The 14,664-nt window shown below is 46.9% G+C and overlaps 1 protein-coding gene across 5 annotated transcripts in view; it reads left to right on the top strand.

The window, feature by feature from the left end:
• Window positions 1-13,046, top strand: part of HIVEP2 (HIVEP zinc finger 2) — a 174,770-nt gene extending 161,724 nt beyond the window's left edge. For all 5 annotated transcript variants that reach the window (XM_077143349.1, XM_077143348.1, XM_077143344.1 and 2 more), the window contains 4 exons: window positions 209-384; window positions 3,572-3,673; window positions 4,871-5,760; window positions 10,694-13,046. In XM_077143349.1, coding sequence (XP_076999464.1) covers window positions 209-384; window positions 3,572-3,673; window positions 4,871-5,760; window positions 10,694-11,521 — 1,996 coding nt within the window. In that variant the 3' untranslated portion in view covers window positions 11,522-13,046. The remainder of the gene's footprint in view (window positions 1-208; window positions 385-3,571; window positions 3,674-4,870; window positions 5,761-10,693) is intronic.
• Window positions 13,047-14,664: the final 1,618 nt, after the last annotated feature.

The raw sequence follows: 14,664 nt of genomic DNA, 5'->3' as shown, positions 1-14,664 counted from the left end.
AACAATTGCGTGTTCTTTACAACGCCAAATCTGACCCTGTTCATGTAACTCCTGTAGGCATTTAATGCACAGGCTTCAGACAAGTGATGTTCAGTAGTTGTTTAAAAAGACCCTCAAGAAATTTTGCCATGCGCATGATTAGCTTTGGGTGTGATGTAAGCATGCTAAAAGCATTGAAACCCACTGGATTGCCCCTTTCTCCTAACAGGTATAAATCGAATGAAGATTATGTCTATGTCCGAGGACGTGGGCGTGGGAAGTACATTTGTGAGGAGTGTGGGATCCGCTGCAAGAAGCCAAGCATGCTCAAGAAACACATCCGCACACACACCGATGTGCGGCCTTATGTCTGCAAGTTGTGCAACTTCGCCTTCAAAACAAAAGGTAAATGTCTGATTTGTTTAAGAGGAAAAATGCTTTTGGGTGGCCACGGTGGCTCAGCAAGCAGAGTTCTCACCTGCCGTGCCGGAGAACCAAGTTCATTCCTGGTGCCTGCCCATGCAAAAAAAAACAACAAAGAAAAAAGCATTCATTATGGCTGTGTAGGGTTTGTTGTTATTGTGGTTATTGTTTTTTGCATGGGCAGGCACCAGGAATCGAACCCGGGTCTCCGCACAGCAGGCAAGAATTCTGCCAATAAGCCACCATCGCACCCCCCCATATCGGGTTTTGAGTACTATTTTCTAACTAACTCTCAAAGACAATGAGCTGGCTTTGTTTGTGCATATACACCTTCACAAAATGTATTTTCTCCTTTGTCTAATGGATTATACAGGATGCGTGCATGACTGGGGCTTCTGGTAGAACTTGGGTAAGAGCCCCGGGGTCAGAGCCTGTCATTTCCATAGTGGCTGGAATGGCCAGGAGAGCTATTACTGCTTGTTGGAAATGCTCTGTGGGCTGGATTCTATTTGCATCAGTATTGAAACACTCCGTACTACCGGGAGACAGAACCTGCTGGTATTGGGCAGCAGCTGGGAAGGAAGCACGTGCCCATGGTTGATTGGTTTCAAAAGCATGAATAATGTAAAGGTCCACAGTCTCCCAGGTGGGCTGCTCCATCCACTGTGACATTAATTATGCATCGAAACCGGATAGCTCCTCTTCCCGTGTATTTCTCAGCTCAGAGGCAATTCCTTATTTTAAGGACGCAGCTATTAATCGCATATTAGGACTTGCCTTGAAATGATAGTCTATCATTGCAAACAGGAATCTGTCCTTAGTGAATAGATTTATATAAACGTGTTTTCACAAGAAATGATTTCAGTTCTATTTCTCTCATTTTATAAAATCATAAACACGTCCAAAAACCCAGTGTGTTTGGAACACAAAGAGAAGGGAGTTACAGACTGCCTGACTACAGGGAAAGCAGGCTTTGCACCAGTTCTGATGCATCCCAGCGCTATCCTGCTCTCCATTACTTCCTCCCATCATTTCCACTGTTTTAACTTTAAATTTACACACCAGTTAACCTGCTCCACTGTCTATCAAGGAAAATAAAGGCCAGTTGAAATCAAGTCTGGGAGAGACATGAATCACTATTTTCTCTTTGTAAAGGAGCTATTCTGATAACTCCCACTCCTAACTGGTTTCACTGGTTTGTCGGAAGTGTGGCGCCTGCAGCCTCTCTGTGTTCTGCTGCTTCTTTATTAAAAAGGTATCCGTAGTGCAGGCGTGCCTCATTTTAAGCCAGGAAAAGAAGGGGGGAGGGGTGTGCTCATTTGTATTTCAAAAGAAGTAAATATCAACTTCTTTAAATAATAGCTACCATCATCCTTGCACAGTCAACCTTTTCTTTCATTGAGTACCTCCCTGAGGACACCTTGGGAGATAAGAATATATGAACTTTAATTTTAGAAAATACTACGACCTCACCTGTCATTATAAGTAACTCCTCTTCGCTGGCAGGTGAATTGGCTGCAGGTGTATCTGTGTAAAATCCTGGGGTGAACAAGAAATAGCACATTTCTAGATCTTTCTTAAAATCAAATGAAATTTGCCTCTGAAATTTGCCTCTGGAGTTAAATCAAGAAATAGTTGATTCTCAGTCATTGCAGTTTTCTTATCATCTTTTGGGAATGTGCAAATGTCTCAAAATCTTGAAATGACCAAAACATCTTGGGAAGCCGGGCCAGTCCCTGCTGTCCACAGCCGATTTGGACTCACAAAAGGGCCAATCCCTTCTCGCCTCCTGACCCTTCCCTGAGGCCCCCTCCCTGGCCTTTCCCCACATCTCCACGTCCCCACACCCTCCAGAGTGCGACTCCAAGGAGCCAATGCCAGGGCCATGCCCAGAGCTCCCGTTTCCAGCCACACACCTGCTCTCAAGGTGGCAGAAGAAAACCTGGCTTCCTCCTTGAAATAGGTGGAGAGAAAAATGCAGAAGAAAAAACACGTCTTCTGATCCAATAAATTATCTTGACATTCTAGCATATTTACCACGCACATACACATCCCAAATCAGATGATTTCCATTGATTGATAGATATATTTCATTAATTTACAGATTTAAGAATTCTTGGGGATGAGTCCATAGAAACTTTTGAGCGTTCTACAAAAGTTGTAGATATGATCATTTGCTAAGTCTGGGCCTGGAAATACTTCTACATTTGGAGTTAGAATACGGTGCACTAAATTCATAAGAGTGTAAGCAGTATGTAAACTATTAAGTAAGAAAGTAATCTAAGTAAAATAATACTACAATTGCCAATAACAATGTCCTGGCTTAGAATTATGATTCATAAATTGTATTAATACTAAGTTAAGTGCCTTTACAAGGGGAACAAGTGATGGCACAGGCTGAGATTCCCCCTACATTTCTATGAGCCTACTTCTAAAAATTAAAACATTGTGGGTACGTTATTAAAGCGCTAGCAAGGGGCACAGGTGTTTTCATTGAAGTGGATGTAAAGGCCATACAAATGGATTATTTCCTGGATCTCTTTAGATAGATTATATGGCATAGGATATTCTAGAAAGAGTATCATAGATCCTGGGTCAGGATGGCTGATGTCAAATTTTCTCATGTACTATTTTTTAACAATGGAGTATATTTGCATGTGCATATATGCTTGTGTCTATCATCAGCATAATAAGCATCTGACATAAAAACCTTTCTTTCATATTAGAATGATGATGGTCTCAAGATAGGACAAATAGAGGAGGAATGTTGCTGTTACAAAATAAAGAATGCAGAAACTGCTATCCTCCAGTTTGCTAACAGATGCCAGACAGGTGGGATCTGGCATCTGGGGGAAGCTCCCTGGAGCAGTTTCAGATAAGTGCGTCCTGGGGGTACGGCACCCTCGGCCAGAGGACAGGCTGGGGTCCCAGCCCCGGCAGCAGCAGCAGGCCCTGGACTTCCAGGTGCCCCTAGAACAGAGGAGTGTGGAGCCTGGGTCAGCACTCTCGGCCGATGTCTCCAAAACCAGATGCTTCCTCTCCAGGCTGAAGCAGGGGTGTGGGGAGAAACGAGCCCACCTTGTCCTGTTCCCTGCTGCAGCACTGGATTTGGGAGCAGTGGCCTGTTTGCTGACCCGTGAATTTCTCTCTGTTTGGCTGTGTTTGCTAGGAAACCTAACAAAGCATATGAAATCTAAAGCTCACATGAAGAAATGTCTGGAGCTGGGGGTCTCAATGACGTCGGTGGACGATGCCGAACCAGAGGAAGCAGGTAAGGTTCAGTTTAGCCCACCCACCCCTGCTCCCTGCTCATGGGAGCTCTGAGGCCCAGCCACTGAAAGGCGTTTAGAATTTTGTTAAAGCTGATCACTTTTCATTTTATTATAAACTAAATATAGAAAAGATTCTGGCACATTGAATTTCCGGAAACGTACTGAGGAGACATGAATGCATTTCAGCTGTGACTGAGGGAGAGCGAGGCCGTCTCATAAAAATACTCTCTTCTAGGACCTTGAAGGAAATCTGACTGCATTTCCTTGGGATAATGGTTTAAATTTTATGAAGATTTTTTTTGGAGTTTTGAAAGCATTTTAATGTGTTATTCCTGTTAAGAGAAAACCTAGTAAAAAAAAAAAAAAAGCTAACATTAACCTCAGTAGAAAACCTGGGGGTTGCCCAGGCTCTTTGAGATACACCACTTGCATTTAGATGTGCCACTTTCCTGTCGATACACCATTTGCACATAGATATGCCACTTATATGTAGATTCGCCACTTGCATGTAGATACACCACTTTCATGTAGATACACCACTCTCACGTAGATACACCACTTTCATGTAGCTTTGCCATTTAGATGTAGATATGCCATTACATGTAGGTACATCTCTTTCATATAGATACACCACTTTCATGTAGATTCAGCAGTTACATGTAGATACACCATTTATATGTAGATATGCCACTTACATATAGATATGCCCCTCAATAGATAAAACACTTTCATGTGGATTCACCACTTTCATGTAGATTCGCCATTTACATGTAGATATGCCACTTATGTGTAGATATGCCTCTTTCAGATAGATACACCACTTTCACATACATAAGCCACTCTCATGTAGATTTGCCACTGAGATGTAGATATACCACTCTCACTTAGATATGCCATTTACACATAGATTTGCCGGTTACATGTAAAGACAGATTGCGTTCTTTTCCCTCTAGTATCATCATTTGCAACATCATCCATGCAATGCATTGAGGGTTTTCTATGAGGGCAATGTGCTGCTGTAGGAGGTCCCGTGACTGCGTGTTTACTGTGGGGTGCGGAGGAAACCAGACAGGGGCATGAGAGCATGAGGCCCGACTGCACAGCGAGCGTTCTAGGGGCTCCGTGTGGAGGGCTCAGGAAGGAGCGAGGGTGCAGAGTTGCTCCTTGTCTTACCTTTCTCTGTTCGATTATTTCAGAGAACATGGAAGATGTGCACCGAGTGGCTGAGAAGCACGGCATGTCCAGCATTTCCACAGACCACCAGTTCTCGGACGCCGAGGAGTCAGATGGCGAGGACGGGGACGACAACGACGACGACGACGACGACGACGACGACTTTGATGACCAGGGGGATTCGACGCCAAAAGCCCAGTCGAGGAGCAGCAGCCCGCAGCCCCCTCGCTTCTGCTCCCTGCCGGTGGGCGCCATGCCCCACGGGGGCCCTGCGGAGCGGTCCCTGGCACATCCCTCACTGATGAGCTACTTGGTCACTCTGCCCAGCATCCAGGTCACGCCGCTCATGACCCCGAGCAGCTCGTGCGAGGACGCCGAGGCGGCGGCCTACCCGCGGCTCCTCCAGAGCAGAAGCACGGACTCCGAGCCGGACAAGGACAGGCTGTGCATCCCGGGCTGCGCGGGCGAGGACTGCGTGCTGTCCTCGGAGCCCGGCTCTTCCCCCAGGGACTTCTCTCCCGCAAGCCATCTTTCCTCCCCGGGATACGACTCGTCGCCCTGTCGCGATCATTCACCAAAGAGGTACCTGATGCCCAAAGGAGATCTGTCACCCCGAAGGCACTTGTCCCCAAGGAGAGATTTGTCACCCCTGAGACACCTTTCACCCAGAAAGGAGGCTGCCCTGAGGAGAGAGATGTCGCAGAGAGACGCTTCCCCGAGAAGGCACCTGTCCCCACGGAGGCCGGTGTCGCCTGGGAAAGATGGGATGGCGAGGAGAGACCTGTCTCCCCGGAGAGAGCGAAGATTCAAGGCCTCCGTGAGAGCGTCGCCCCCCAGGAGGTCCCTGTACCCCCACCCGCCGTTGTCCATGGGGCAGTATTTTCAAGCAGAGCCCATCCTGCTGGGGCCTCCCGTGAGTATCACAGCTTTGCCTTTTGCTCCGCGCTGAGCACCCAGAGGGGGACGCTGGGGGCGTGAGGCCTTGCCACGGGTGACACGGAGCTGGTGGCCAGAGGGAGCGGCGGTCAGTGTCGCCCATGCCTGGTCAGGAGCAAGGGCTCGGCGCTGCCCCTGCAGTGTGGTGTCAGGGCACCAGCCTATTTCCAGCTTCTGGGTGGGGCTTTTCTAGGAGCTTCAAGGCGCTCTTAATCGGTGACCTGCACTGAGACTCTTTCATGATTTAAAACGTGAAGCCTCTGGAAGCGCCTGAGGGCGCGACCACTCGTGGGCACAGTGAGGTGGCAGTTACAGAAGTCTGTGCCAAGTCAGGTTCTGACCCAGTCGCTGGACTTGACTTCCAAATGATTTTGCAATTATTATCAATATAGAATGCATTCCTTCCTTCATGTACCCTGAGGCGACACGTGAAACTGGGGAAGGCCTAGGGAGGGGAGGAGGCCACACCTTCCGAGGCTGGGACACACCTCACTGCCCCTTCCTGCCACCAAAGGAGCTCGCTGAGAGGGAGGGAAAGAGTGTGGGGCTGAAGGGTGGTTCCGAAAGGAGAGGGCCGTGGGAGAGCAAAGGGGGCAAGTGTCGGGGTATGCGCACTCACAGAGGGCACATAGCATTTAAGGCAGACCCTGAGAGAGGCGCCTGCTGCTCCTTCCGCAGCCCAGGAGGCTGAGAAATCTCATCCCATTGCTTTAGGATTTTTGCAGACTAATGAAACAGACCCTTAGCCTGTGCAACAAAATGACTCCGTTTGGGTTTGTTGGTTTTCCATGTGCTATTTCTCCTTTCTCTATGCTTTGCTGTACCCTCTCCCCTCTGCATCCCTTTGCTCCTCTCTGGATCCCCTCTGCATCCCTTCTTTCTCCTGGATCCCCTCTCTCCCCCACATCTCTGTCCTATGGATCAGTACCATCCTTCATGGTCAGAGGAAGCCCTGACCTCTCCCTGCCCTGGGGGCAGGGTTCTCGCTCCCACTTCTTTTCTGCCATTGTGAATCATCAGCTTGGGTTGTCTTTAATAAACTTCAGGGAATCTCCCTCCTCCATTTCACTACCCAGTTCTCAACATCCTTTTTTCTCAAGCCTGGGACCAGCTTAGTCTTTACAGTACAATTACTATAGAAACATACGTAGCAATCATGGCACAATTCATTGGCCAGTTAAGCAGACTATGGAAAAGCAGTCCATTGCCACAGGTTTTTGTGTATGTGTGGTACTAAGGAGAAAGTTATCTTTCTGCAGTTTACGCCACCACAAACAGAGAGTCGTAAATCCCTGTGGTTTGGGGATGCCATGCCTGAGAGGTGTGTGGCTTTCCCTGGCATAGAGGGGGTCCCCCAGATGCTGAGATGCTGGTGGAGGTGTGAGGAGAGGCTCTCTGGCCTGCCCTGCAGCTCCTGGTCTGCCCTTCACCAGTTGGATGTCCACTCTGGTGTTTCAGAGATGTTCGAGGCTCTTCAGTCAATGGCAGCTGCAGAATATTAGCGCTTGGTGTCAGCACATTATAATGGCCAAAACCAGCAATGCACAGTCAACCCCAGCAAAGCAATTGCAAGGCTGGACTGGGAAAGCTTATCTACTGCTGGCACATATTCCCAGGAAACTGTTGCTGGAAGGAATCACGAATCTTAAGCTTGGGTTTAGTTAGTTCTGAGTTTGCACCATTATTTTTTAAACCCAGCTCCCCTGGATTTTTTAATTAAGTTGCTAAAATTTACCATGCATGAAGCCCAAGTTTTGCTCAAGACAACCACCCTGTTTGTGTTTACAGAAGGAATAGTCTGCGGCTTGTTCACCTTCCATGATGGGATAGAGCCATAAAACAGGGCCACTGGCCCAGGGCCCTTCTCACCTCATGGACCACCTGGTGGGGCAGAGAAGGACTTCCTTCTCCCTGTGTTGGGTGAACAAGCTTCTTACCATCTAGAGCAAAATAGAATTGACAATGCTGTGAGAAGTAATTCCCCGCATGCTCTATTAAGTGATGCTTTACCCTCTCTGAATGAATTACATCTGAAAATTTTAAATTGGAATCATACTAAATACCCCCTTTTTGGCTGAGGTCTGTTCCCCTGCCTTGGCTTTGTGCTGTACCTTTACTGGGGCTCCAGCGGCGGCGTGAAGCCCCGGAGCCCAGCAGGACCACGGCGGGTCCCAGGCTCCTCCAGTGTGGCGGATGCAGGGAGCTGGCTGCAAGGAACCCTTCTGCCTTGCCATTTCTGCCCTAACACCCTCTGGCTAGTTTTAATTTTAAGAAAGATAGAATAAAAAGGTGCATTATTTGGGTCATTTATTCAATCACTGCCTCAATATTTTTGAGGGTCTCCTATGTATGACTCAAAGATGACAAAAAAAGGTCTGGTCTCTGGCCTCATCGTGAGACCTTGTCTTATATAAACAAATAAATTTCATTTTCCATTTTCCAAGTTTGGATAGATAAATGGGCAGGAGGGAAAGGAAGGTGCCTCCCTGAGTGTGCCGTGGGGATGGGTGTGGTGGCCATGACGCAGTCTCCCGGGGACCTGACCTCCTGCCTATGTGGGCTGGGGCGGCTTCCTTGGACCCATGCCCGCAGTTGCTCACCTATTGGGGGTGCGCCTAGCAGCTCCCCCTCCCTGGGGGCACTGCCATTCAGCCCTAAGGCGCACAGTAGGTTCACAGCTGCCTGCAGGGACCCTCCCATCGCCTCCTGAGGCCACGCTCTCCAGAGGTCCCGGCCAAGCACCTGCCCACATCCCTCTTGTCTTCCTCATGCATGCCCCACCCCCACCCCAGTAACCTCCTGCACCCCTGACTTCTTCTGAGCCTTTGCTTCCTGGAAGACCCTGTGACATAGATAAGGGGAAAATACCTTTTTGGTGTGTGTACATGAGACACAAACCCACACATGAATTCATCGTTCATATTTCAATACCAAGACATTCCTGTGATTAAAGTAAATGGGAATTTGTCTACCACATTATAAGGGCCAAATTACAAAACAGAGCAGGGTTGCGGGTGGAATGGGATCCACGTTTATTTAGAGAGTGAAGCGCGGATGAGTCGGGGAGAGAGGATGGGGGCGGGTATATGGGGATGGTGGGTGGCACATGGAGGAAGTTATCTTCAGACACTGAACTCTGTAGTTTTGATGGTTTATTTTTCTGCTCAGGAAAGGTCTGAATAGGACATTTTAATTCTTAGCACAAATAACATTTCTCAGTATTGGGAGCATGTTGACTATATCTCAGTCTTAGAGGTGAATTCTGCACGCCCTTTGTAAGCACTGAGTTGGGGAGCTCAAGTAACTTTGTGTAACGGGACATCTCTCCCTTTGTGGGGAGATGCCAGGACCCCACCCCTCCATGGTCCCCACGCTGAGGTCGGTGGGGGTTGCTGTGTGCATGCTGAAATACAAACGAAGCAAGTGGAAAAGGAATCATGCTGCATTTCCTTGAGATGCTGAGTCTGTGTTAACTGTGTTTAAAGAGATTCATCCGATTATCTCCAAAGGTTGTTACTACAGGACTTCAACTCCTTTATCTCAACACGTTCTCTTCTAAATCAGAGTGGGTGCAATAGGGAGTCTTGTTGTGTTTGTGGCAGTTAAATAATTCTTTCTTCCCACCTGGTCTTTCCTAGCTTCTGACGCTCTTGTGATTATAGGGTTGGTGATGACATCATTTCTCCCACACTTCTAGGAGAAGTCACTGGTTTCTCCTTGAATGAGATGCAGCCCAGGTGGCTGAGATGCTGCATAATTTAGAGCTCCTGGACCAGTCTCACCATCTGAGTAGAACTGGACATTTCATTCATAAGATAGAGCCCACCCTGAACTTTAGAACTGAGATATCCTTGGAACCGAGGAGAGCATAGTTTGTCTTTCTCTTGGACTTCTACCCTACTTAATCAGTTTATATCTATTTTCAAGTTCTCAAAAAAGGGGTGGGGGGAGCTGAGTCTTTCATTGTGTTCTAAGTTTCCTTGAATCATGAAAACATGTATAGAAAATAGGTTCTACATTTTGGGACTGGTATCATGAAATCTGGAATTTTGGCCCAGAATTTTAAATATCCCTAATTCATTAATAGCCAAGAAGTAGCGATAATATAAAAAAAAAAAAGGAATGAATGCACAATTGCTTTTGGCCACCAGCTCTGTAGTACAATATGCATTGCAACTAATTGAAATATTTTATGTTAACTTCTGCTCTGATGAATCGCTTCCTCGTGAAATTTGCCACTGGCAAATGATTTAAATGGCCTTACATTGTGATTTCATGAAGAGCTGGTCTTCCACAGGAACTGTCTCTCGAGTTGGACTGTTTTCTTTTAGATCCATGTCTTGTACCTTGAGGAATCAATCTGTGGATCACCACCACCATTTTGTCATCTGTTTTATAAAGTTAAAAAAAAAGTCAGTTTTCAGTTTTGTCAATCCAGTTATATTCATCAACACTTGAGAAAAATATTAAAAATCTGCCCAGTGTGTAAACAGATGGCAGGCTTCTTACTTCTAAAATACTTGGATACATTCTGATCTAGTTAGAGCTACTTTGTTTTGAATTTAAAAAATCTGTTGTGTTTTTTGCTTGGTAAACTTTTCCTGGTAATTCTTGTCCTTCCATGTTCTCTTAAGAAGAAACAAAACATGGAACTGAAATGTATCTCTGAACCCAGCGGAGAACGCATTGATGCCGGTTAAAAGCAAAAGCAATTTTTCACAGGCTGACCACTCAGGGATCGTAAAAGACAACTGGGTCCTCTCCTTTGCCTTGAAAGGTGGACAACCAAGGAAGGAGCAGGGGGTTTGAGTGTTTTGGATGAATGACCCATGAGCGGATGGAGGGAATCACCTGGGGAGGATGAGACGTACAGGGTGGGCTCTGACCTCTGCTTTCTGTTTCCCTTGCAGAACTTCAGAAGAAGCCCACCTCAGGTTCCCTACTTCAGTCTCTACGGAGACCAAGAAGGTGCTTTTGAACATCAAGGCTCTGGCCTTTCCCCCGAGGCTCCGGCTGACCACGTCTTCAGTCACCTTCCACTCCACTCCCAGCTCCAAGTACGTGCCCCCGTCCCCATGGTGCCAGTTGGCGGGATTCAGCTGGTCCACTCTGTGCCACCGGCCCTGCCGGGCCTCCGGCCCCCGTCCACGCTGCCTCTGCCCATGGAGAGCTCCGAGGAAAAGACGGGCGCCTCCAGGGAGCCCTTCGCCAAAGAGCCCTACACTCTCTCCAGGCCACACGAGGGGCGTGTGCCTCATGTCTTGCAGTCATCTGGTCTACCTAGTACTCCCTCCTCTCCCCGGCTGCTGATGAAACAGAGCACTTCCGAAGACAGCCTGAACGCCACAGAGCGGGAGCAGGAAGAAAACATACAGACCTGTACGAAAGCCATTGCCTCGCTCCGGATTGCCACAGAAGAGGCCGCTCTGCTGGGGGCCGACCAGCCGGCTCGGGGGCAGGAGCCCCCACAGAAACCCTGGGAAAGTGCACACACAGGCATGAGACACTTTAGTGGGCCTGAGCCAGGTCAGCCCTGCCCCTCGGTTGCCCACCCGGACTTGCAGGATGGCGAGAAGGATGGTTTCGGTACATCACAGTCTGCATTAGCTCATTCCACATTTTACAGTCAGAGTGGCCAGGACGACAGACCGCTGGGCTTCTGCAGCAGCCAAGAGTTGCCTTCAAGCACAGAGGAAGGCAAAGGGCCTTCGTCATCGGAGAAGAGTCAACTACATTGATCCCAGATGCATGGAAACTTTCACTCACACATTTTCCCAGTTTCTTTTCTAGAAGTAGAGGTAATCCAGTTTATAGCATGCCTGTCCTAAGTTACAGTAGTTTGCTATTATATATACTTTTGTTATATCAAAAGAATTAGGTAAAAAACCAAGTCATCATGAGCCTGACCAAAACAAAATTTGAAATTAACCTATTGGGTCTGGTACTTTTAAAATTGTACAGATGTTTGTGCCTTTTCTTTACTTTGCTTATATTCTTATAAGCATTTTTTAGCAGTAATTTGTACATATTTTAGAATTTGTGTATCTGCTTTGTAATAAATGTAATTTCTTTCCTTTTTTGGACACTTGGATCTAAATGATGTAAAGCAAAACGGCATCAATATATATGTGAGGTTGCACTAAAACATATTTTTATATGATTAAAACTGAACAGCTTTTATGTACAGCTCCAATTCTGTAATACTAATATTTATTTACTTTGTTTCATAAATTGTACATTTTTTCTTAATGTTGTGGATTGCTTTTCTATGTGAAGCATGGGGTTTACTGTTGCGTAACTAGAACAAAAATGTATATTGTAAACAAGATATTTAAACTAGAGTATCTTATTCTGCACTTATGCATTAGTTCAAAAAAAAAAGAAAATGATAAAGGATGTATCAGTCAGTTCTTAACTCTTGTAAATTTTTTTTGTCTCGTTTGCTGGATTGACTATAACTTAAGTGCTGATTGTGATTTTAAACCGATAGTACCGTAAAGCATTAAAGTAAACAATGTGCTATTGTGAGTTTTTTCAAAGCTTTATAAATCAGTTATAAATAATATTAAAAGTATTTGGTCTTATGTGAACATGTTGATCTATATACTCAACTAAAAATATGGGAACACATTCCGCCCCATGTAAATATGTACAAGTGCATCACTGGTACAGTTTTATGTAACTCGGTTGTCACAGGCCGATGCTGGCGTGTCTTTAAAGGTGAAGTGACGGAGCACAGCGGACTGTGTGTGCCGGGGTATCGGCCAGTGGTGTGGCAGGTGGCGCTGCGCTGAGAAACCAGCTCGGTTCCGGCTGTACATGGCGGCGATGCCAGGGTGACACCTGGACTCGGGGGGTGGGCTGCAAGGGGGCAGGGGTGGGGACCCACTCCGTGCTTTACCAGGGGCTGGCGACAGCCTTAGGAGAAGCCACTCTACCCGTACGAAGAGGGGCCGAGGGGCGCCCGCTATCTCAGGGGGAATGGGGGAAAGGAGCTTACAAGGGAAAAGAACTCGGGGAGGGCAGTGTATTTTGTATGTCCCATGGCGAATGGCTTTGGGTTAGTGTCTGCAGGTGGGAGAGCCTTTGGTTGCAGGTCCAGAAGTGTGGACTGGAGGGAGGGGCAGTGGCCTGTGCACGCACACATGGTCTGGGTTGTTTGTGCTATCTAGTGGACTCTGATTCTGTGAAACTAAGTTTGTATATTGAATTACATTAAGGAGTGTTCTTTAAAAAGAGAAATAAATATACGATTACATGCTCGAGGTGTCTAGTTTTCATGTGTTGTTTTACATTTTAATTTGCCAGCAGTGTTACTAAAGAAATTGGGATGCTGCCATCTGTGCTCCTATTTGCTAGACTTTGCTCATCCCGAGGGCAGCTAAGGAGCAATGCTTTTAACACGTGGGAAGGCACCACTGACATTTGCCATGTATCGTCGGACTAGAACAGAGAGTGGCTGCCCAAGGGTGGGCTCCAGGAATGGACACCCAAACCTAAGTGTGGCCACAAGCAACAAATATTCTAGCTGAAAGGACTCATGGATGAAGCAGAGTAACACTTTCCATCCTGCCCCCCCACCCCAGTTTGGCACACTCACCTGCAATTTCAGTGAAAAACCTCTTTTTTGTTGTTGTTGAGGTGACAGAAGGCAAAAACCTACTGAAATATACCGTAAACCATCCACAAATTACAGTTCTCTTGGTGTGATAGAGTTGAACTCTTTTTTTGTAATAAAAATGCAAGCTCATTAAAGGTCAAAGCCTACCAGCATTTCCATTATATAAATCTCAAATTGATGGGCTTGCAACCTGCCTATTTTATTATATGGGCCAGATTCTTTATAAACTATGATTTGCAAAGGTGACTGGAAGGTCAACCCAGCCGGCAGTGTAGGACTTGTCACTTGCAGAGCAGATCCCTCGAAATGTTTTATGGAGGCTGATTTGCGTGCCTTACTCCTTGTGCCTGTGTGTGCAGGCGTGCGTGCCTCTGTGTGTGTATGCGTGTGTTTCTGTATGATCCCAGGCTACATCAAATCACTTTTTTCTTTCCTTCCTCCTCTGTAGTTCATCACTCAGGTGTTCACTCATTCCTTAAAAGCGAAACAAAACAGCATGTGAGTGCTGCTGAGGGTGGGGATGTATAGGATGAGCGCAGTTTCCTGCCATCAAGGAGCTCAAGCAAATGGAGAGGCACGTAGGAGTAAATGTGCACAATAGGACAGGGGTGTAAAATAACCGTGTATGCAGTGTGTTTACTAAGCACAAACACGAGCCAATTGTCCTGAGATAGCGAGGAGAAATGGGGCAGGCTTCCCTCACAGGAGGCCTTGGAGCAGGTCCTGGGAATGAGATAGTGAGCCATTCATTCAGCAGATACTTTCTGTCCCCTACGGTGGGACACTGCTTACATTCTAGTGGGTGGCAACTAAAAACAGAAGCAAACGAATGTGTTCGGCAGATTATCCAGGCTGTGGAAAAAGTGGAGGAAGTTAGCTCCCCAGGCCTGGGGTGGGCTGGAAGATGGTGAGGCTAGAAAGTCCCCCCAAAAGCGGTTTCATCCTCCAGACTGAGCAGCTCAGATGCAATGGGGAGTCAGGAGTGGCTAAAGCAAGAACGTGACATGGCTGGTGTAGTGTTTGTTGTTATTTAGAAAAAGCTGCTGTGCAGCAATGAAGATAATGGGTTTGAGGGATAGAGGATAGAGGTGAGGAGACCTGTTAGCAAAATTGTAAAATGATGTCTTCTCTCTGGAAATAAGGGCAGCAGCAAGAATGCAAACAACAGATGGTGGGAGCCCGAGGGGAAAAAAAAGGGACAGTTTTGCTTAACAAAGAGAAATTGATCATATTGAGTGACTGATTTGGTGTCAGGGATGG

Source organism: Tamandua tetradactyla, chromosome 25 (assembly GCF_023851605.1).
Source record: "Tamandua tetradactyla isolate mTamTet1 chromosome 25, mTamTet1.pri, whole genome shotgun sequence".
In the NCBI taxonomy this organism is placed as follows: domain Eukaryota; kingdom Metazoa; phylum Chordata; class Mammalia; order Pilosa; family Myrmecophagidae; genus Tamandua; species Tamandua tetradactyla.
This window is presented reverse-complemented; position numbering and strand designations above follow the sequence as displayed.